General features: G+C 41.3%; 2 protein-coding genes across 3 annotated transcripts; both read left to right on the top strand.

Moving 5' to 3' along the window:
* Nucleotides 1-5,088: 5,088 nt before the first annotated feature.
* LOC105933120 (zinc finger protein 420) lies at nt 5,089-9,656 on the top strand. The gene is made up of 3 exons (XM_021321811.2): nt 5,089-5,342; nt 6,409-7,029; nt 7,199-9,656. The coding sequence occupies exons 1-3, from the start codon at nt 5,171-5,173 to the stop codon at nt 7,852-7,854; spliced, it is 1,449 nt and encodes a 482-aa protein (XP_021177486.2). The 5' UTR covers nt 5,089-5,170; the 3' UTR covers nt 7,855-9,656.
* A 488-nt stretch (nt 9,657-10,144) lies between these two features.
* Nucleotides 10,145-16,037, top strand: LOC118560615 (gastrula zinc finger protein XlCGF52.1-like). Of its 2 annotated transcripts, none has more exons than XM_036131937.1 (2): nt 10,145-10,303; nt 13,293-16,037. In XM_036131937.1, the coding sequence occupies exon 2, from the start codon at nt 13,393-13,395 to the stop codon at nt 14,680-14,682; it is 1,290 nt and encodes a 429-aa protein (XP_035987830.1). In that variant the 5' UTR covers nt 10,145-10,303; nt 13,293-13,392; the 3' UTR covers nt 14,683-16,037. The 2 variants fall into 2 exon arrangements, with proteins under 2 accessions (XP_035987830.1, XP_035987831.1); XM_036131938.1 differs by lacking the exon at nt 10,145-10,303 and adding an exon at nt 10,667-10,854.
* Nucleotides 16,038-23,896: the final 7,859 nt, after the last annotated feature.

The raw sequence follows: 23,896 nt of genomic DNA, 5'->3' as shown, positions 1-23,896 counted from the left end.
ATCATTATTATTCTGATCGTACAGAAGGTGCATGGCGCCACCTACTGTACATGAATGTGTAACTATAGCCTTCATCTACTATATTCTATTAGTTTTGTACTTTTGTAAATCAGAACAAAGCTTTACTTATATTCCTGATTTCCTCCCTTTCTCCTCTGTTCCTAGTCCTTTCACACTTCATTCTTTCTGGCTTCTCTTCTTCATCCCCTCGTTCTTAGAGGGTGGCAAAAAACCAGAGGTGTGCATTACCGCCCCCATGTGGTTGGAGTGTGGTTCTTGATGGTTTTGGGTCTCAAGTGTGTGAATGTATGGAGGAAAAAAAAGGCATTTTAATCAAGATATGTGATCAAAATAAACAAAAAAATTCTCAATATATATGTATATACAAATACTACAAAGATCTAATTCTATGAATCCTTTTATATTATACTTTTTAAAATATAACAGTATAATACAGGAAGTGGCGTCCACTGTGGATGAAACAGTAGAACTTTATATATATGTATGTCTGAAATATAAGCATGAAAGAGGATTTATGCTATAATTTGAAAAGAATAAATAAAAGTTTAACATAATAGCCACATTGTAAATTAATTTATAGAGTAAAGATAAAAATATAAACAGGCTCAAATCTTTCCTGATTTCTGCTTTTTTAATCCTATAAACCATCTTCTCATATTCTCTGCAATTCTTTCTTCAGTTTTTGATTAATACTTTGTCCATTCTCTAACTTAGTTTTATGTATTGTGAAGTTCTTCTTATATTTGGTGGATTGCAACCATTTGTGTTACTTAGCAGCAACTACTGTACAGCAGTGACTTGGCATTGTGGCATATAAATCATTTGCTGCAAAGGCAAGTTGGACGCAGACTCAGACTGGAAGCCTTATTTGTGTAAATAATGTGGGAATACTTTCAGTAAATATTTCAGAAATTAAAGAGATGTTTCAGGATGTTTTTTTCATGTAAACTCTGTTGCACACGTCACTAAAAATCCCAAGCAAAGCCTGGTTAGTGTTAGTGTAGACAGATAACTTTAGCACAGACTGGTTAGCGTTAGTGTAGACGGATAACTTTAGCACTGACTGGTTAGTATTAGCATAGACAAATTAATGTTTACACAGACAGTCTACGTTAGTATAGTCGGTATAACGTTAGCACTGACTAGTTAACGTTAACATAGATGGATTAATATTAGAGACTGGTTAGCATTAGCATAGACAGCTAACGTTAGCACAGAGTGGTTAGAGTTAGCACAGCAGTTACTGTTAGAGACAGCAGCTATATTAGCCTGGGAGATGGCTGCATTTTTAGGTGTTTTTAACGTTTCTCCACAGCTAATCCATGTGGGAAAGAAAGAAGCTTCTTTCAATTCAGTTCAATTCAATTTTATTCATATAGCTAAAATTCACAATAAATCGTCTCAAGTCTCTTTCCAAAGTCAGGCTCCATCAGATCCTCCAGGTTGGTGAGAAAGTTTCCTCTCTAAGGAAACCCAGCAGGTTGCATCAAGTCTCTCCAAGCAGCATTCACTCCTCCTGAAAGAGCGTAGAGCCACAGTGGACAGTCGTCTGCATTGCTGATGACTTTGCAGCAATCCCTCATACTGAGCATGCATGAAGCGACAGTGGAGAGGAAAACTCCCCTTTAACAGGGAGGAGAACCTCCAGCAGAACCAGAACCAGGCTCAGTGTGAACGCTCATCTGCCTCCACCCACTGGGGCTTAGAGAAGACAGAGCAGAGACACAGAAAGCTCAGAAGCTCACATTGACCCAGGAGTACTTTCTATGGTAGAGAAGACAGAGCAGAGACACAGAAAGCTCAGAAGCTCACATTGACCCAGGAGTACTTTCTATGCTAGAGAAGACAGAGCAGAGACACAGAAAGCTCAGAAGCTCACATTGACCCAGGAGTACTTTCTATGGTAGATGGTAATAGAGGATGATCTGCCTGCCCTGATGATGTCACAGCTAACAGAACACCAGACCAGGTGTACCTTCTATGAAGAGAAAAATGACAGAGAACAAAAAGTTATTGGAACATGAAATTAGAAAGGCACAAGTTAATAAAGAGAATGTGGTGGCTGTGTTCTTTGATATTGAAAAAGTTTACAATATGTTGTGGAAGGAAGGATTTTTGCTCAAATTAAAGAAGATGGGAGTGGGTGGTTTAATGTTCAACTGGATAAAGGATTTTCTTCATAACCGATCTATACAAGTAAGAATAGGAAGCCAATTATCAGGAACTTTTTATGTTGAAAATGGTATCAACCAAGGAAGCATAGTCCATTATTTTTTCTATTATGATTAATGATATGTTTGAAGATGTGGAAAATAAAATGGACGTTTCGTTATTTGCTGATGATGGACCAATTTGGAAAAGGGGTAAAAATGTAAGTTTCATCATTAAAAAAGTTCAAAAAGCCATTAATAAAACAGAAGGTTGGTCCTTTAGATGGGGATTCACGATTTCTGTAGATAAAACAAACGTTTTGTTTTTTACAAGGAAAAGAGTTTCTGAGGAAATAAAGTTACAAATTTATAGATATGATTTGGAAAGGGTAAAACAATTTACATCAGCATTAACGTTACATTACATTAACTTCTCCCTCAGGTTTCTCTGCCCAAACCAGTCTTTTGCCTCGTGTCAGTTCTGTCCACTTTGGCCATCAGAGGAAGGAGCAGTAGAAAGCAGGGATAATCGCTGGTTTGTTCCAGCGTTTAGCTCTGCAGCAGCAGGTGGTCAGGATCAGAGGCCTGGTCTCTGCCACGTTCTCTGACCCGGTTGCAGTCTGATTTAAACAGGTTCTCCTAAGCACTCGCCAGCAGGTCCTTCTGCTGGCTTTTTAGCTCCGTCTGGGTTTTGCTTTCCTATAAAGGCTGACAAGAATAAACTAAGCTGTTTTTGACAGGCAGGACTTCTTCCTCCTGCTACTGATGATGAGGTTAAGACAGCAGACTTAACTCTGACATGTCCTCCGGGCGATGAGAACTTTCTCCCAGGTGTTAGTTTGTGTGCCGTCGGGCCCGGCCGGGGCCAATGGTCCAAAGTAGCTCTGTCCTGGTCTGCTCCAGGGAGAGGTGGTCTGAGCAGCTTGGAGTCTGAAGTGAGGTCTGAAGAGAGCGGTGGTCAGCAGCACTCTGACCTTTATCTGTGGGGTGTTTACAGAAGCGCCCTGCTGAGAGAGAGAGGCCGTCCTGTGTGCCTGTGAGGGTCTCCTGTTTGCAGCAGGGTTTGCTTTGTTTCCTTCTCCATACTACTGTTCAGAATTCAATCTGACATCAATTATTCATCGTGACGGTATTATGGCACAACATGGGAAAAAGGGCAGAAGAAATTAAATTATTTTGGATAGATAGCAGATTCTACTCTAAAAGATCTTGAATTATCTCAAATAAATGTCAGTAAAACAGTTATTAGATTATTACTTCATCCATCTATGTTGCCTGAAATTAATACAGATTTAACTTTGTTGTATAAACAGAAAAACAAAGAGGATATTTCAGATTTAAGTATGGTTTAGCAATATATAGATCAGGGGTGTCAAACATACGGCCCGCGGGCCGGTTCCGGCCCGCCGAACAATTTAGTCCGGCCTGGTGGCTAAATGCATTATCATTATTAAACAATGATTCTGGCAATGTGGCAATAAGAATTGTTGTTTTAATGCCAAAAAGAGCTCATCAGATTTGACTTTCACAAGTGGAGCAGTACTGCTTTAGCCATTGTGCTCCGCTTGATTTATGAATGTGAATAGTTTTATTATGATTCATGTGGGGAATATCTCAAATGATATGGACACTACAATGGAAAAGTAGGAGAGGAAAGGAAGAACAAGAAGAAAAAAGAAAAGGTGAAAGAAAGAGGAGATGAAAGGAAGATGATAAAACAATTATTGAAAATCTGCAGTTCCTATATTGTCCACGAGGGGTGCTGTGTTTTAATCAGCAGATGGTAGCACTGAGCTTCAGATGTGGAAAATTGATTTTAAATAATTTTTATCTGTTTGACGTATTTTGTCATGTAGGATAGTGTTTTTAGGTTCCAAAAAATATGAATAATGAATAATATGGATATATACAATTTTTTACGGATGCTTCAAAATATTCAAATAATAGGAATGGTGTTTTGTTTGTAGTCCCAGAATTTAATTTTAAATTGGGAAAAAGAATCAGTGATGAAATTTCAGTTTACACAGGAGAAATGTTTGGCATCATGTTGGCCTTAGAATGGATTGAAGAAATTAGATCATTAAGAAGTTTAGTTTGCTCTGACTCTAGTTCAGCATTATGTTCATTTAAAAAATCATTCAGACAGCAGACCGGATTTATTAGTAGAAATTCAGCAATCATTATTCAGAATTCAAGCAATGGGATTAATGGTTTGTTTTATATGGATTCCTTCTCATATAGGAATAAAAGGGAATGAGATGACAGATAAATATGCAAAACAAGCAAGTAAACATAAGTCTAATTGATGTAATAATTCCATTTAGTAAAGGTGAAATAAAATCAGTAATTAAGAAAAGGATTAGAGCAAGATAGCAGACAGTGGGAAGAAGAAAGAACCAGAAGATGATTTTATAATATTCAAAGAGAAGTAGGCTTTATTAGAAAAACATCAAGGAATAGAAAGGAGGAAAGAGTAATGTCAAAATTACGCTTTGGTCATACAGTGTTAAATAGCACATTATTTAAAATGGGGAACCATGCTACAGGAAAGTGTGATTTTTGTTTTGAAAAGAAACAGTGGAGCACGTTATATTATTTTGCAGTAAATATGTTATTGAGAGGAATGAATTGATAAATAGATTACAAAACAGTAAATTAAAGTGAAACCTAAAATACCTTTTAGACATGGACACCAAATCAGAGGGTTGTTCTTTATTGTTGAGATTTCTTAAAAAGACTAGTTTGATAAAGAGGATTTAGTTTTTTCTTTTTTTTCTTCTTTTTTGTATTAACAGTAGTAGTAGGATTTTAGATTAGGTCAATCCCGATCAACACTCCTCACCAGTTGGTGGCGGTAATGCGCACCGAAAAGCTGTTTGCCAAGCACAAAAAGAAGAAGAAGAAAGCGGCTAGCAGCGTTAGCATCGTTAGCTTAGCTGTTAGCATGGTTAGCTTGTGTGTGGTCGGTGTGTGTGTGAGTGTGAGTCTGCGCAGCAACAATGTGTTCCGTGGAGCCTCTGAGAGAGTTTATCAGAGAGAGACTAACTGCTGCTGCGGAGGAAATCTGCTCCCAGCTGGAAACAACCATCGTCCGCTTCGAGGAGGAGATGGACCGTCAGCGCAGACTGCTGGACCTCACCTGGAGAGCCCGAACCCACCAGAACCCCGCAGGTAGGTCCGGGAACCGGGACAGGATCTGATCTGGACCATAAAACGCACACAGCTTAATCACAACTGCTGTAGCTTAAAATGAATTAAAAAAAATTATATCAACAATAAAAACACAGATTAGTCTGTGAAGCGCGTCAGTAGAGGTTTGTCTCACTTTAAATTAAAGTTTTTTAGAGACTCAGGAGGTTTTCTGCTAGAGAAATTCAAATCTTAACATCATTATTAGCAGCATAAAGTAGTTTGTGCTAAGTTTACTTTTTGCTTTAGCCTTATTAAACCTAAGCAATGAATGTAAACTATAAATTTATCTACATGAAAATCATTAATTGTTTTATGTTTAAACGATGTCTGAATGTTTTTAACTTTGGAGGCATGAATATTTTTCTCTCCTCCTGACTTGTTTACCTGTCAACAAAGTGATCAAAGCGATCCGCTCCTGTGGCTCTATGATGATGACACTATACTGTCCACTGAGTTCTGTTACTAGAACGGTGGAACTTCTCCACCTGGCAAAGAGCTTCACTGTCTGAGGTGAGCTGAAGGCTCTGTGCTGCAGTTCTCTAGTAGTTTACGTTTTAAATAAAGCTATAAATTAAGACATTATATTATAAATATCATGGATGAGGCTCTGGGTTGTAATAAACGGTTAATTATAAGGCGATGAACACGGGCCAAGCATGTGAGCAGGGTTCTGGTATCGGACCTTCCCCCTCTGGATGGTTGTCTGGTACCGCTGTGGTTCCGCTGTGGTTCCGCTGTGGTTCTGCTGTGGTTCCGCTGCCAGACGCTGCTGGACTCCAGGAGGTTCTGACATGAGTTTGTCACATTGCCAGACTTGGTGAGACGACGGCTTTGCATGGTTTGCAGACATTGTTCTGACTTGGATCGGACCTAAAATACCTGAAACCCGGCCATGGTGGTGCCGTGACCTCTGGAGCTCGTTCTGTTCCGTCTTTCAGCGGTTCTTACGTCTGCAGTTGGTCTCAGATGAACCAGCCTGGGTTCCTGTTGGAACCACCGATAAGACTGAACTAACGCTACAATCTTTGTGTTTCTGTCCAACCAGAACCACCAGATCAGGAGGAGGAGACGGTTCTGTCTGAGCAGCAGCTCTGTAACCAGGGGACCAGAACCCGTCTAGAACATCTGCCTCCCAGGGTTAGGGAGGAACAGAAGGAACCAGAAGCTCAGCTGTTTCAAGAAGAACCGAAACTCCGTGAGGCTGAAGAACAGCTTGTGTTGAAGAGAGAGGCTGGTGATGAAAACATCCGGAGCGAACCAGAACCAAGCGGGTACCGACTCGTCTCTCTGTGTCCTGAAGCTGAGAACCAGGATCTAGAGGGAACCGATGATGCAGGATCATCTACAGACGGGTTCTGTGACAGAACCAGAACCAGAGCTGAGAGCTGTCAGGGTGATGGTACCGCTCAGACAGCTGAGAAGTCCGTAAAATGTGACGTTTGTGGGAAGGTCTTCAAGTATCGCTACGAAATGAAGATCCACCGGAGAACCCACACGGGCGAGCGTCCGTTCTGCTGCAAGATCTGCAGTAAGACCTTCATGAGAAGTTCTGGTCTGTCGGTGCACATGAGAGTCCACACGGGACACAAACCGTACTCCTGCAAGACCTGCGGGAAGACCTTCACTCAGCTCAGCAGTCTGAACTATCACAGGAGGACCCACACAGGTGAGGGTTCTGCTTCTGGTTCTGGTTCTGAGCAGGTCACCATCACATCTAACATGCATGTGGACAGCTGAATGTTCCTGAGAAACGCTGATGGTGGACCTGAAGCAGAAGGTCCGACCTGAAGGGTTCTGTCAGGACGAGACTGAATATTTCTCTCTTCTCCATCCAGACCTCCCACAGCTGGACCACAAAGCAGAGGAGGTTCTCTGGGCCCAAGACAGGAGCTCCAGTTTGGACCAGGAGGAACCAGAACCTCTGCAGATGAAGGAGGAACAGGAGGAACTCCGTGTCGGTCAGGATGAAGAGAAGCTGGTACCGAAGCAGGAGGCGGAGATCTTCATAGTGACCCTTGCTTGTGGTAAAAATGAGACGACAGAACCAGAACCAAACACGGGTCGACTTCTCTCCCAGAACTCTGAGGATCAAAATCTAGATAGAAGCAGCCAGGAACATGCAGGATCTGCTCCAGAGGGGGAGTCGAAGAACCGTCTGAACGGAACCAAGCATTGGACGGTTCACGGTGATGTGGAGAACCGTCCCGCTCTGCAGAGTCCAGTTGGCGCCGAGAAGCCGGTGAAATGTGATGTTTGTGGGAAAGCCTACAAGCACAACTATGAGATGAAGGCTCATCGGAGAGTTCACACAGGAGAGAGACCGTTCTGTTGCAACACCTGTGGCAAAGGCTTCATGAGAAGTTCTGGCCTGGTGGTCCACATGAGAATCCACACGGGTCAGAGACCGTACTCATGCAGAACCTGTGGGAAAAGCTTCACGCAGCTCAACAGTCTGAACTACCACAGGGGAACCCACGCAGGGGAGTGTTGACCCGCAGCAGAACCTACTGAGCGGATCACGTCCACACGGCCGGTTCTGAAGAACCCAAAACCTCGATGCTGAAGAACCGAAGAAAGCAGAGCTCCAGCAAGTTAACCCATTAATTTAAAACGGTGAAAAAAGCCGGCGCCCAGCAAAGCGCTGAACGAGAACAAGTCAAAGAAAGCTGAGCAGCACCGTTTGCCCCAGACAGTCCGGTCAGGACTCGCTTTAGGTTCTAAGAGAGGAAGACCTGGCAGCGACGTTTGGACTTAAAGTCATCGTTAAAAGTCAGGTTAAAATCCGTCTGTGCTCCTAATTCCTCCACAGGTCCGTTTAAAGCCTCCGTCCAGCAGGCGTCCTCCTGGCCATGTCCAGCGGGCCGAGCCTCAGCGGGTTCTACGGCCGTGTTGGAGAACCCGCTGGGACAGCCTGACGGGTGACGGTTCTGTTACCGTCAGAACATCATGTTTAGCTCTGTTAAGTCCAGGATTTTAACACAAGGCAGACGGGATGTTGTAGACATTGGTTAGATGTGTTTATAAAAAAAGAGGATGATTGTTTTTATTACAAATGTCTACAGAACAATAAGGAAATGCTAAAGAAAGGTTTACTGGATAAAATAACTGATGTCATAGCGGAACTTAAATTTCTGTATCCCACTAATAATATGGTGTTTTCATCTGTATCCATAAAGCAGTGTAACCTTAGCACTAGAACCTTAGCACCAGAACCTTAGCACCAGAACCTTAGCACCAGAACCCTCTGCAAGAACACACAATAACATTTAATGCAGACTGCTGTTCAAAGGTGAGGGAAATTATTTATAGTATTGAAAGGGATGAGACAATAGAAATTATATAAAGAAATGGCAATATGTCAATTTTAAAATCAGATTTCTCCATTTATTTCAGCAAAGAACTACAGAGAAAAAAATGTATGAAAGCATCAAACTGCAGGATATTTCCCAATGCTGTAGCTCATCTTAAGAACATTGTTAGTTCAATTACAAAATCAGATAAATAAACTTTATTTGGAAAAAGCAGAATATCAAAAAAGAAAAAGAGAAATAATCTGGATATTTTACAGTCTAGAACAAAGTATCTTGTCTCCTGATCCATAGAACATAATCTAAAGATCCAGAAATCATTGAAAAGGAGATTTATCAGTATTACCGTCTACAACTCTAGCTTTATTTTAGGTATTAATGCTTCAAATCAAAGAATTTACTCCACTACTTGATACTTCTAAAATTCATGTGAACTAGACACAGCTATTGTCCCTGAATAAAAACTTAGAAAGATAACTTCGCTCCAGACAACGTTCCCTTTGGAACAACAGATGAGTGTCGGCCAACAGGAAGTCGTTCTCTGAGGGGGAGCGGAACATTAAAGGCATCTGGTCATTTCATGGATTCAGAGGGGAACCTTTTAGATCATGAACCTTTATGTGCCCAGGAAAACTTCAATTACCCCAAAAAAACTGTTTAATAAACTGTTGAAATGTATACCTAGTTCATATTGATCTTTTATAAAATAAAATGTATTTTACCAGGACGCTACCACAGTACTGCGGTCATTACAGATTGAAGGAATTCATTGTAATAAGAGATTAGAATACCCTACATTTTAAAAGATTTTACAACAGATCAGAATATTAAAATAAGAACTAATTATATTACCTATACACTCCCTCCAAAATAATCAATAAAATATATCCAGCAACAAGTTTTTGGCATCCAAGTTCAATTTAAATACAGAATGTTGTGTTTTTTGTCTGAGGTTGAGAATATTAAACATTTATTTTTCTTCTGTGATCCGATTCTTCATTTAAATTTAAGAACATTATCCTGTCCCCACATTCTGACACAGCCATATTATTTAAATTAGAAAATGAAAACAAATCACTTGAATATTTAACAAACGTCCTTATATTGTTGGGAAAATTCTTCATCCATAAATGTAGGGATTTCATTATTTTGTTATGTTGGATTATTCCTGCTCTATATATCTGATACACAGTGTTCAAGTGTTCAAGGCTGTTTACTGTTGTCTTGGTGTTCTGTTTTATGATCTTGGCTCCAAAGTTTATTGGACTTTATTATCTGGCTTATTCTGAGCTGATGTTAATATACATGTAGAATTTGCTCTATCTGTGGTTTGGATTTTGTAGTTTTGCAATAAAAAATATAATTAAGGTTATTTGGATGGAGCCTTAAGAGGCCAGCTCCCTTTTCAATATGGCGGACGCGCCGACGTGTTATGGCATCAACCGGAAGTCGACGCGTTCTAAGATCCGGGGAACGGAAGCGAGGCTCTTAGCCGCATTAGCTTCCTTTCGGTTCCGCGTGGGTTGAGTGAGGCGAACCTTCGGGTCTCCTCCGGAACAATGGCGGCTCCGGTTCGGCGGCCAGAGATGGGTCAGAACCACAGACCGATGGAAGTCCGAACCCCGCCAACAGGTACGGAACACCAGCGGTTCTGATGTGGTCCACAACTCCTCAGCTGGGTCGGCAGCTCAGAACCTCTGTGGCCAACCGCCACAGACAATAACCGGGTTCTGGTGGTTTTAGGTTCTAGCAGAACCGAGCCAGTAAGGTTCCAGGTCCTGCTGCCTGAACACAAGAACCCAAAGTTCTCAGAACATCATCAGAACCTCAGAAAAATGTCCCGACCCGGTACTGAGAGCAGAGAAACGAACAGTTATGGTTAAAACATCTTTTTAATGCTTCTGATGTTCTGAGAACTTTGGGTTTTCATTGTGACCAGAACCACCAGAGATATGTTCTGCATGGTTCTGCATGGCAGCTGAGGGACGGGAAACTTTCGGTACCAGAGGTTCTGGTGGAGGAACCGGCAGGAAGTGTTTTTCTGCTGAGGCCCGACAGAAGATGCTGCAGTGTGGACCAGCGTCTCATCAGAACCATCCGGTACCAACCCGATAGGTGGGCCACAGTTTGTGGTGGACCTTTGGTACCGGCACCAGTACACACCTGGTTTCAGACCCATCCAGGTAAACCCGCACATGTCCAGGCGTCTGTCCACAGGTTAGGAGGATAGGTGGTTCTGAACCTATCTGGATCCGATTACTTCATGTTCCGTTTGTTCTGGTTCTGAACCCAACTCACGGGTCATGGAAGGGTCCATGTTTACGCCTCTAACCCTAAACGGTAGAATTTTAAGCCTTTAGGCAGGAGTTGCGGGTCCAAATCCCTTTCTGCTCATAGAAACTGGGCTTAAGTCCAGGATTCCAGCAGCTGGTTCTGATCAGATCCGCTGCGTTCCCCAGCGCCGTTGCTTGTTCAGACCAGTCCAAACAAACCCGGCTGGAGGTTCTGTTTGCTGCGATGCAGGCCGGATCAGACGGAAAGCTTCTAATGACCTGGTTCTGATTCGCCGCAAAAAGTGAACGAGTTCTCCTACAGAACAGACCGATTAAAGGTGCATAGCCACGTTATGCAGGCGGATTAAAGGTGCATAGCCACGTTATGCAGGCGGATTAAAGGTGCATAGCCACGTTATGCAGGCGGATTAAAGGTGCATAGCCACGTTATGCAGATTGATTAAAGGTGCATAGCCACATTATGTGACATTTTTTATTTCTACGTCAGCACCTCCCTCTGGTTGCATAAAATGTTTTTATGAAAGATTCTCACATCCTGCAGGCGTATTGGTTGTGATTTTGCCGTTTTATGCTTTGTTTTTGCTCAGTTTGTTCGTAAATAAAGCCTTTAGTGTTTATTTCTAATAGCAGAAGTACAACACAGCGCACAATCCTAACCAACTGGATTTAGTTTTTTTTGCTATAGGCGTATAAGGTGGCTTTGTAGCTTTAAGGAAACGTAGCGGTGGCTGGAAATAGGTCGATTATTTGTTCGCATCCCCATTATGTCACCATAATGAGGTTCAGGTGAGACGGTGGCTCATTTCACACAGATTCTCACACAGATGCATCAGGACACGATGTTCAGCTGAAGGCGCCTGAAAACACCTCCTGATGAGCTGAAAGTGGCCACTAGTCCTTAGCAAAGGTTGAAATGTCCAAGTTATTTGATGCTCAGGACAAAAAGATCAGTAGCTGTCAATTTACACGAGAATGGAGAATACTGTGCAATGGCATGAATGTATCAGACAAATGTTCCTGTAGAAATTTGGTACCAGAACCAAATTACAGCCTAGAACTGTCGTTGAAGTGGAAAGTTCTCTCGGTACAGCAAACCTTCATAAAATGAAGAATAAAGATGCAGTCATCTTCATTTCATGTTTCCGCAACGATCAGTAGAACCTTCAAAAGTCAAAACATCCCTTCTTTTGAAGGTGGAGTGTTTTAAATAATGGTCAGATAGGACAGGGTTGTGAGGAAATACTGATAATTCTTCACAATCAATGCCATATGTCAGCACAAGGTCTAAAGTATGAAGCCAAGAATGTGTCGGTTTATGAACATTTTGAGCAAAACCAATTGAATCTAGGATAGTTTTAAAGGCTGCACTAAGGTTATCACATTCTGTGTCAACATGAATGTTAAAATCACCCACTATAATAACCTTATCAGTATTTAACACCAAATCAGATAAAAGTCTGACAGGTGATCCAAAAACTGAGTGTAAGGGCCTGGTGGACGATACAAAACAACAAACAGAAGAGGTTTTATTGCTTTGCAGTTTGGATGAGGGAAACTGAGGGTTAAATGTTCAAAAGAACTGTAGTTATTAATTGGCCTGGGACTAATTAATAAATCAGACTGAAAGATGGTTGCCACTCCCCCTCCTCTTCCCACAGATCTGGGAATGTGGAAGTTTGAATAATTGGAGGGAGTTGACTCATTTATACTAACGTAGTCTTCTTGTAGCCAGGTTTCTGTGAGACAAAACAAATCAATCCGTTTGTCAGAAATCAATTCATTAACTAACAAAGTCTTTGGAGGGAGAGACCTTATATTTAATAGACCACATTTAAGTGTTTTATATTATGTGTTATGTGAGCTGTATTGATTTTTATTAGATTTTTATGGAGATCAACTCTAAACGATCCCAACAGTAGTTGACTCTATAAAGTAGGAATCTTTTCTGAACCAATCCGCTAATAGAAAACAACAGGTGTTAAAACACATCCAGCAAAGCCAAATATAAGATAAACGACTATTTAAATACTCCATTACTATTTATTGTTAATGAAAATAAAAGCCTCTAGAACTGATCCAGGATATAAAATAAATAAAAAGTTAAACAACTTAGAAATTTTAGTATTATGAACCTGGCGGGGTTGACTCTGCCCCACGGCAGGCTATGTGTCATTTGTTTATTTTAGAAAAGCTCCCGGTCTAAATAGCTAACACGCTAGCTGTTATTAGCTCAACGCACACTACGGCGACACGGCGGTAGCTCCGCAATGCTCTTCTTCTGTCTTGATGATGACATTTATGTTTTTTATGGTCTGTTTTCTCCCCAGCATTACGTTTGAAGGAAAAGACGAGGTTCTGACCGACCCGGAGCTCTGGAACCAGGAGAGTAAATCCACTTTGGACCAAACAGAAGCAAAACATCTGAAGATGATGGAAGAAGAATCTCCACAGATAAAACTTGAGGTGGAGCAAGCAGAACCTCTGCAGATTAAGAAAGAACCAGAACCTCTGCAGATAAAATTTGAGGTCGAACAACCAGAACCTCTTCAGATTAAATTTGTTCTTGAGGAACCTGATTCTCTGCCCATAAAGATTGAACGGGCAGAACCAGAACATGTGCAAATGAAAGATGAAGAGGAGGAATCAGAACCCATGCAGATTAAATTTGAACTGGAGGAACAACTGGATAAACCAGAACCTCTGCAGATAAAGGAGGAGTGTGATGTAGTCTCCATCAGTCAGGAAGAACTGTCAGATACCCTCAAGGTCAATCATGGTTTTAAATTGGACCACGGAGAACCAGAACCAATCACAGACCAGCATATCTCCCAGAACCCACACCAGGAAGGAACCACTGAAGATGACTCTGGATCAAGTGGAGCTGAAGAGATGAACCTGAATGAGAGAACAAGAACAGGAGATCCCAGAGACAGAACGTCACAGAAACATCTGAAAGATGAAAATTTGTCTTCATGCTTGATCTGCGGTAAAAGTTTCAGCCGTAGCTACATGAGCGTTCACATGAGGTTTCACGCAGGAGAGAAGCCCTTCTCATGTCAGACCTGTGGGAAGAGCTTCAGCCTGAAGAGTCATGTGACTCGACACATGAGAACCCACACAGGTGAGAAGCCGTTCTCCTGTGAGACCTGTGGAAAAGATTTTAATCTGCAAAGTAACCTGAGATCCCACATGAGAACTCACACTGGGATGCTTTTCTCATGTCAGACTTGTGGGAAAAGTTTCAATCTGAAGTGCAATCTGACGTATCACATGAGAACCCACACAGGTGAGAAGCCCTTCCCATGTCAGACCTGTGGGAAGAGCTTCAGCCTGAAGAACGATCTGACCCGTCATGTGAGAACCCACACAGGTGAGAAGCCGTTCTCCTGCCAGACCTGTGGAAAAGCTTTTAACCATCAGAGTAACTTAAAATACCACATGAGAACCCACACCGACAAGCCATCTTCATGCGAAACCTGTGGAAAAAGTTTCAAATTAAAAAGCCCTTTGAGCCATCACATGAGAACCCACACAGGTGAGAGGCCGTTCTCCTGTCAGAGCTGTGGAAAAAGTTTCAGCTTTAAAGGTCATTTGACTCGTCACATGGGAACCCACAGCTGTGAGAAGCCTTTTACCTGTTCCACGTGTGGGAAAGGTTTCATCGTGGGGAATCACTTGATTCATCACATGAGAACCCACACAGGTGAGGAGGTGTAATGTTGGTGTCCACGGAGGATGGACACGCACCACAGTAACGGTTCTGGTTCTGCTGATACGGCACGCCTCTTCGTGCCCGTATCCTGGACGAATTAAATTCTTTCATTCTGCCATTTTCTTCTTATTTACCTTTTTATTGTGACTCAAACTGGCCCAAAGCCCTTTAACCCCCGACAGACCCAAGAACTGCTTTGATTAAAAGTTAAACTTGGATCATTTTGGAACATTTCTTTATTATTTGGACTTGAAACAGGTCAATAGCGCCTAATTTTAGTCATAGTTATTTTTAATTGTATTTAATAATTTTATTTAGTTTTGTAATTATTTTATGTGAATATTGTGTATATTGTGTAGTGCTAATTTCATGCTATCAATAGCTATGTTTACATGTGCAAAACTCCTTTACTGGATTAAGAAAGAAATAATAATCCTTATGCATTGTTTATATTGCCACAAAATCCATTAATCTGATCATAATGTGCGTTTGCATATCACTGTGACATGGGCAAAGTTGCCAAATTTCCCTAAAAGAACACAGAAGACGTTCTACTTCCCTTTGTGCTGAAATAAAATGCAGAAGTGTGTTGGTTCTGCATCTTCTGGGAGCCCAGATTGGACCTGCACCAGGTTCTAAGAGCAGAAGAGATGCTGCTGCGCTCGCTTATGAAGCTACAGGCTCAGCATCTCCTGCTGTTGGTCTCGCTGCATTATGGGATGCCAGACGAGAGGCACACAGGTTTGACCCGATCCAAATGACGTTGGTGTGTTTAGATGGAAGCTGCTCGGATTAACAATCGATGTAAACCAAACTTCTTATTTGCAAAAATTGAATTTTGATTGAACTTAATCCGATCACAATATCCCGATGATCGGCGCGTGGCAAGTTTTATTCCACTGTGGGTTGAGAAGTTCTTTGAGGTAGGCAGGGGCATGTCCATGGATGCATTGATGTGTGAGGAGGGAAACCTTGTACTCAATCCTGGTGAAGATGGGAAGCCAGTGTAGTGAATGGAGGATGGGGGTAATGTGCTCATGTTTCCGCACTCTCATCAGGATCCTAGCTGCAGAGTTTTGAATCTACTGAAGCCTCTGCAGACTTTTTCTAGGGATCCCAATGAGAAGTGCGTTGCAACAATCCAGTCTGGAGGAGACAAAGGCATGAACCAGCTTTTCTGCGTCTGGGAGGGAGAGAATGGGACGAAGTTTGGAAATATTTCAGAGGTGATAGAAAGAGGTCTTGCATAGGTGATTATTATGGGCTTCAAAAGTGAATTGGGAGTCCATTTTTACACCAAGATTTCTAACTGTTGATGAAAGTGGGATGTTAATATTAAAATATCAAATTAAATATCTAACTTGCAAGGAATATTTATGACAAATATATTACTTTCACACATTTATACTACAAATAGAATAAACATTTCATAATTTTACTGTAGATGTTTGGAGAAACACCAAGTCAAGCTTCATCATAATGCCAATGTGGGATGTGCTCTTGATTAGTTTTCAGGACTTTATTTCTCCAAAATACTAATATGTGACAACAATCACTCTTCATATTATGTTAAAGGCTCACTTATACTATAACTAGAATACATATTTCATGATTTGATTGTAGACTTTTGGAAAATATACCAAGTAGATGTTCCTCATAATTTTTATACAGTATATGCGTTTGACTCATTTTCAGGAATTTATTTCTCCAAAATGACAAAAATCTCTGTTCATATATCATCCAAGCCAACTTTATTCATAAACACTTTAACAACAGCACTGCTGACCAAAGTGCTGAATAAATATAGAGAGGATTTTTAAACACAAAATATGTTACAAGCAACAAGTACAATACAATATAAAACACATAAAAGATGTGGTTTGCCCCTCTGTCCCTGCAGCTGACTGACGTCACTTCCTGTTTGCGGTAAGGCGTATTGTATCACTTCCTGTTTTCACTGCGTGAGCAACGGTTTGTCGCTCCAGATTCTCTCGCTTTTATCTTTAATCTCTTTGCTGTAACATCTGTTTCTAACACATAAGCACTTTTAAAACATTTTCTGTTGCTGCACATCACGCTTGGGAACTCCTCGTGTTTCACGGTTTGCTCTCTTGGCGTGGTAGAAGGGCGCTAGCCTAGCTTTAGCCTAGCCTAGCTTTAGCTCCACAATGGCTTCCTCTCCTACTATTACTTCAGCTTCTCCGTCTCTGACTAAGTCTCCCCTTATCTCCTGCTCTCTGTGTCAGATGTTTAGCTATTCCTCTGCCTCCTTTAGTGATAATGGTACTTGTAATAAATGTAGTGTTTTTGTAGCTTTGGAGGCGAGGGTGTCAGAATTAGAGTCCCGGCTCCGTGCTATGGAAAGACCAGCTGATAGCCGCCCCTCTGCTAGCGCGGAGCCACATAGACCTAGCGTTAGTTCACTTAGTGGTCCTCCAGAAGCACCCGAGCAGCCGGGTAAGCAGGCCGGCTGGGTGACAGTTCGTAGGAAGCATAGCTCTAGATTTTAGCCCCCAGTTCACCACCAACCCGTCTGCGTTTCAAATAAATTTTCCCCACTCAGCGACACACCCGCTGAGAAGCCGACCCTGATTATTGGGAGCTCAATAGTCAGAAACGTGGCACTAGAGACACCAGGGACCATAGTTAAATGCCTGCCAGGGGCCAGAACGGGCGACATAGAATCTTACCTGAAACTGCTGGCTAAGGATAAGCGTAAATACAATAAGATTGTTATTCACGCTGGCGGTAATGACACCCGATCACGCCGATCGGAGGTCACTAAAGTTGGTGTTGCTTCGGTGTGTGAGTTTGCTAAAACTATGTCGGACTCCGTAATTTTCTCTGGTCCCCTGCCTGATTTGACCAGTGATGACATGTTTAGCCGCATGTCATAATTCAACCGCTGGTTGTCTAGGTGGTGTCCTGAAAACGACGTGGGCTACATTGATAACTGGAGAACTTTCTGGGGAAAACCTGGTCTGATCCGGAGAGACGGCATCCATCCTACTTTGGATGGTGCAGCTCTTCTTTCTAGGAATCTGGCCGGATTTATTAGTTCTCCTAAATGCTGACAATCCAGGGTCCAGACCAGGAAGCAGAGCCATAGTTTAACACACCTCTCTGCAGCTTCTGTACTGTTACCCACCCATTATCCTATTGAGACGGTGTCTTTCCCACGGCCAAAACTTAACATATCAAAAACTTATCTAAAAGGAACAAATCATAAAAACCTAATAAAAATCAATACGGTTCACCTTGAACCTAAAAATAAAACAATTAAATGTGGTCTATTAAATATAAGGTCTCTCCCTCCAAAGACTTTGTTAGTTAACGAATTGATTTCTGATAAACAGATTGATTTGTTTTGTCTCACAGAAACCTGGCTACAAGAGGACTACGTTAGTATAAATGAGTCAACCCCCTCCAGTTATTCAAATTTCCACATTCCCAGATCTGTGGGAAGAGGAGGAGGAGTGGCAACTATCTTTCAGTCTGATTTATTAATTAGTCCCAGGCCAATTAATAACTACAGTTCTTTTGAACATTTAACACTCAGTTTCCCTCATCCAAACTGCAAAGTAATAAAACCTCTTCTGTTTGTTGTTTTGTATCGTCCACCAGGCCCTTACACTCAGTTTTTGGATGAGTTGTCAGATTTCTTATCTGATTTGGTGTTAAATACTGATAAGGCTATTATAGTGGGTGATTTTAACATCCATGTTGACACAGAATGTGATAACCTTAGTGTAGCCTTTAAAACTATCCTAGATTCAATTGGTTTTGCTCAAAATGTGCATGAACCGACGCACTCTCGGCTCCATACTTTAGACCTTGTTCTGACATATGGCATTGATTGTGAAGAATTAACAGTATTTCCTCACAACCCTGTCCTATCTGATCATTTTTTAATAACATTTGAGTTTAATCTAACTGAGTTCTCCACCCCCAAAAGAGGGTTCCATTATAGTAGATCTTTATCGGATAATGCTGTATCAAAACTTAAAGAGTCTGTCCCCTTTTTAATATCCTCCGTATTGCAGAAATGCCCTGTAGATGGCAGCATTGTTGTTTCTTCCAATTCACAAATAGATGTCTTTGTAAACGGTATGACTTCGTCATTGCGTTCTGCATTAGACAATGTAGCTCCCTTGAAAAAGAAGGTGATTATTCACAGGAAGCTGGCTCCTTGGTTTAATTCAGAGCTGCGTTCCTTGAAGCACAATGTTAGGAAATTGGAGAGAAAATGGCGCTCTACACACCAAGAGGAATCCTACCTAATCTGGAAGAACAGTCTATTGTTGTATAACAAGACCCTTCGCAGAGCTAGAGCAGCATATTTTTCATCATTAATTGAGGAGAATAAGAATAATCCTAGATTTCTCTTCAGTACAGTTGCCAAACTTACTCAGAGCCACAGCTCTGTTGATCCATCCATTCCCTTAGCTCTTAGCAGTAATGATTTTATGGGATTCTTCATAAATAAAATTGATTCCATTAAAAATAAAATAATTGGCATCCTCCCAAACATGATTACCTCATCCTCAGTAAGTGAGGCAGCATTGGAGGAATCCTTAGAACCTGCGCAGTGTCTGAACTGTTTAAAAGCAGTAGAGCTTTCTGAGCTATCTAAAATTTTAGCTTCATCTAAACCTTCTACCTGTATGTTAGACCCAATCCCAACCAAGTTGTTTAAGGAGGTATTCCCTCTGATCAGTGGTCCTATTTTAGACATGATTAATCTATCCTTGGTAAATGGATATGTACCACAGGCTTTTAAAGTAGCTGTTATTAAACCTTTACTTAAGAAACCATCTCTTGATCAAGATGAGTTAGAAAATTACAGACCTATATCTAATCTTCTTTTCTTATCTAAAATTCTTGAGAAAGTAGTTGCTAATCAACTATGTGAACATTTACAAAGTAATGACCTACTTGAGGAGTTTCAGTCAGGCTTCAGAGCTCATCATAGAACTGAAACAGCTCTGGTGAAGGTCACTAATGATATTCTCATGGCCTCAGATAATGGACTTGTGTCTATACTTGTCCTGTTAGATCTCAGTGCTGCATTTGATACAGTTGATCACAATATTCTCCTACAAAGACTTGAGCATACTGTAGGGATTAAGGGAAAAGCATTAGGCTGGTTTAAATCTTATCTGTCGGACAGATTCCAGTTTGTTCATGTTAATAATAAATCTTCCTCAAACTCTAGGGTCACTTGTGGAGTACCACAGGGTTCAGTCCTTGGACCAATTCTCTTTACTATATATATTCTTCCGATTGGCAAAATTATCAGACAGCATGGGATTAATTTCCACTGTTATGCTGATGACACTCAGCTATATTTATCCATAAATCCTGATGAATCCAATCAGTTACTTCGACTGCAGTCATGTCTTGATGACATCAAAAGCTGGATGACTTTAAATTTCCTGCATTTAAATTCTGACAAGACAGAAGTTGTAATCTTTGGGCCAGAGTCTTCAAAAAATAAAGTTCTTAATCAATCCCTTAATCTGGATGGCATTAACTTGGCCTCTGGTAATAAAGTTAAAAATCTTGGTGTTGTTTTCGACCAAGACATGTCATTTAAATCCCATATTAAACAGGTTTCCAGAGTTTCCTTTTTTCACCTCCGGAATATCGCCAAAATTAGAAACATTCTGTCCAGGAGTGATGCTGAAAAACTAGTCCATGCATTTGTTACTTCAAGGCTGGACTATTGTAATTCTTTACTATCAGGAAGTCCACAAAATGCAGTTCGAAGTCTTCAGCTGATTCAAAATGCTGCGGCAAGAGTTCTGATGAAAATCAACAAGAGGGATCATATTTCTCCAATTTTAGCTTCCCTTCATTGGCTTCCTGTTAAATCAAGAATAGAATTTAAAATTCTCCTTCTAACGTATAAAGCCCTTCATAATCAAGCTCCATCATATATCAGAGCTCTGATTACCCCGTATGTTCCTAACAGAGCACTTCGCTCTCAGACTGCAGGTCTGCTGGTGGTTCCTAGAGTCTCTAAAAGTAGAATGGGAGGCAGATCCTTTAGCTATCAGGCTCCTCTCCTGTGGAACCAACTCCCAGTTTTGGTCCGTGAGGCAGACACCCTATCTATTTTCAAGACTAATGTTAAAACTTTCCTTTGTGACAAAGCTTATAGTCAGAGTGGCTCATACCCTGAGCTATCTCTATAGTTGTGCTGTGATAGGCCTAGGCTGCTGGAGGACATCAGGGTCTAATTTTCTCACTCTACTGATTTCTACTGTTCTCCAGTTTTGCATTGTATTACATTGAAATGACTGTCGTCATTTCAGCTTTTAACTTTTTGCTCTCTCTCTCTTTCTTCATAGTAGGTACACCTGGTCTGGCGTTCTGTTAACTGTGACATCATCCAGAGAAGACGGCTCACCCGCTACTACCATCTAATGTAGAACAGATTACTAGATCAATGTGTGCTTCTGTGCTTTTTTTGTTTCTCTTGTTGTGTCTCTGTTCTGTCTTCTGTAACCCCAGTCGGTCGAGGCAGATGACCGTTCATACTGAGCCTGGTTCTGCCGGAGGTTTTTCCTTCCCGTTAATGGGTGGTTTTTCTTCCCACTGTCGCTTCATGCTTGCTCAGTATGAGGGATTGCAGCAAAGCCATGTACAATGCAGATGACTCTTCCTGTGGCTCTACAGTTCCCCAGGAGTGAATGCTGCTTGTCGGGACTTTGATGCAATCAACTGGTTTCCTTATATAGGACATTTTTGACCAATCTGTATAATCTGACCCAATCTGTATAATATGATTGAACTTGACTTTGTAAAGTGCCTTGAGATGACATGTTTCATGATTTGGCGCTATATAAATAAAATTGAATTGAATTGAATTGAATTGGTAAGAAAATAAAATAAAATGGATAAAGTGAGACTAGTCATGCTGCGCCAAAAGTTAATGATTTAAAAATAGAAAGTGAAGAGGCCTGTCTGATGTGTAATAGCACTAATATTATGTTGGAGTCACATGTGTGTGTGTGTGTGTACACATATATATATATATATATATATATATATATATATATATATATATATATATATATATTTATATTTATGACGATAGTTCAAAGGCTGGGATTTGAGGGAGTAACTGTCGGTATATATGATCAATTTTAGTAGAAATAAATGTGATAATAGAATTACAGAAGTCAGTGGAGTAAAGATGTAATGGTAGAGAATCAGGTGAAGGAAATGTTTTATGCACCAGTGAAAAAAGTGCTTGAGAGTTACCAGAAGCTGAAGGATTAAATGTTATGATAATTTTTGGCTCCTGGGGGCCGGATAAATCTGTTTGATTTGCTTATTTATTTTTACTCACCGGTCATTTTACGACTTCATCATTTGGTATTAATGCGTTTCACCAGTCAGCATTTTACTGGGGCTGCCTGCTTGTATGGAGCGGTTGGATTTGGATAAAAAACGACATTATATGGAGGAAAAAAGGTGGAAAAGCGACCACCTGGAAGACAATAGAGTGTTGAGAAGTAAACTGGTCCCTGGATCACGGCGTGTTGCTGCAGGTGAACGCGTCTTTTTCTCTGCGCGTCTTTACGCACCAGCCTGGTGAGAAACGCTCCATCAGCGATCAAAGTGAGGAGACGGCCTTACACAAGCCAACATCTAGACCAGGTGTGTCAAACTCATTTCTATATGGGGCCACTTTGGTGTCATGAAGTCATTAAAAGGGTCGGTTGCGCGTGCATAGACAATACTTTTCATTTCATAATTTCATTTCAGTTCACATAGAAGTATAAAAAATACACAGTAACATAAAAGTAGCACCTTAGGCCCAGTTTATACAGTTTATCTGCAAAAAAAGTTGATACTGTGGTGAGTTACACTTTAAATTCATAATTCTCCATCACTTTTTCTCCATTGGGGCATTTCTGGGTTGTTTGAATGTGTTGTGGGGAAAACTGACATCTAGTGGCAGGATGCTCTTACTACACCATAAAAACATTCACTACAGGAGGCACAGTTTTGGGCACTTTATACACTTTAAAAGGATATATGCCTCTACTCTATGATACGATATGCCTTTTTTTTTGCTCTTGAGAGCCGGATAATTTACCTCGACGGGCCAGATTCGGCCCGCGGGCCTCAAGTTTGACACCTGTGTTCTAGACCATTCAGGCTGCTGACACCAACATGAAATACTCCCTCATCTCTTTTATATATTTAATTTGTAAATGTCTCCACTTTTTTTTATTCATGACTATTTCCAATATTTTTTTATTTTCAATAAAATGACGTTACTAGAGCTGCTCCTTTAACCCATCGGGTCGCTGAAACTAATTATCATCCCCATAAATTCTAAGATTTTTACTAAAATGGCGTCACTAAGAGCTCCTCTCAGTCTGAGGGGTCTCTAGAAACAGCAGCTTTGCCTGCTGGCGGTGTTCAGAGGGTCCGGTGGCGCCGATTGTCTGGCAGCTTTTACCTTCTCAGGAAGTGCTGTCAGTGCTTTCAGCTGTTTGATCATCATGCGCTGGTCTATCTGTGAATTCTGAGCCCATGTCTCACCAAAATGACATTACTGTGACATGATGACCAAAGATTGTTGATAGGAAGCAAGAACCTTCCTTTGTAAAGGAGACAGGTCCGGTACCAGACCCTGACCGGTTCTGTTTTGACCCGCTTTGTTGGACTAGTCATGTCTCTGCAGAAGACGAGTCCAAACCAGGACAGGACTGGACTATGGCCCAGTCACTACACTTATTCCTGCAGGGAGGAATCCTGCTCCTTTTTGTCCAAATATTTGTCCTTAAAACATGTTCATGTTTAACATTGTGCCTGTAGATTCAATGCTTTTTATACATTTATGACATTTTTTTAGTAATGTTGCTTATTTGGGTTGTTTATGAGTCCCTGTGGCCACAGCAACTCAGCACAACCTCCACAGACCCGGCGGAGTTGTTGCTCTGACCCAACCGGGATCTGACACCGTTTCCCCCGGTTCCCCCGGTTCTCCTGGTTCCCCCGGTTCTCCTGGTTCTCCTGCATCAAACCCAGCGGCTCTGATCTGAGTCCGCTAGTAAAACCTACAGGAAACCTGGGAACGTTCTCACTGCTGTCCAGCAGGAGGCAGTGACGCGCCTCACCGCTGCTCCGCGTCAGAAGAAGCTGTGGCCGTTAGCATCACAGACATATGTCTATGGTTAGCATTGTTAGCTTAGCCGT

This window comes from Fundulus heteroclitus, unplaced genomic scaffold (assembly GCF_011125445.2).
Source record: "Fundulus heteroclitus isolate FHET01 unplaced genomic scaffold, MU-UCD_Fhet_4.1 scaffold_46, whole genome shotgun sequence".
NCBI lineage: Eukaryota > Metazoa > Chordata > Actinopteri > Cyprinodontiformes > Fundulidae > Fundulus > Fundulus heteroclitus.
This window is presented reverse-complemented; position numbering and strand designations above follow the sequence as displayed.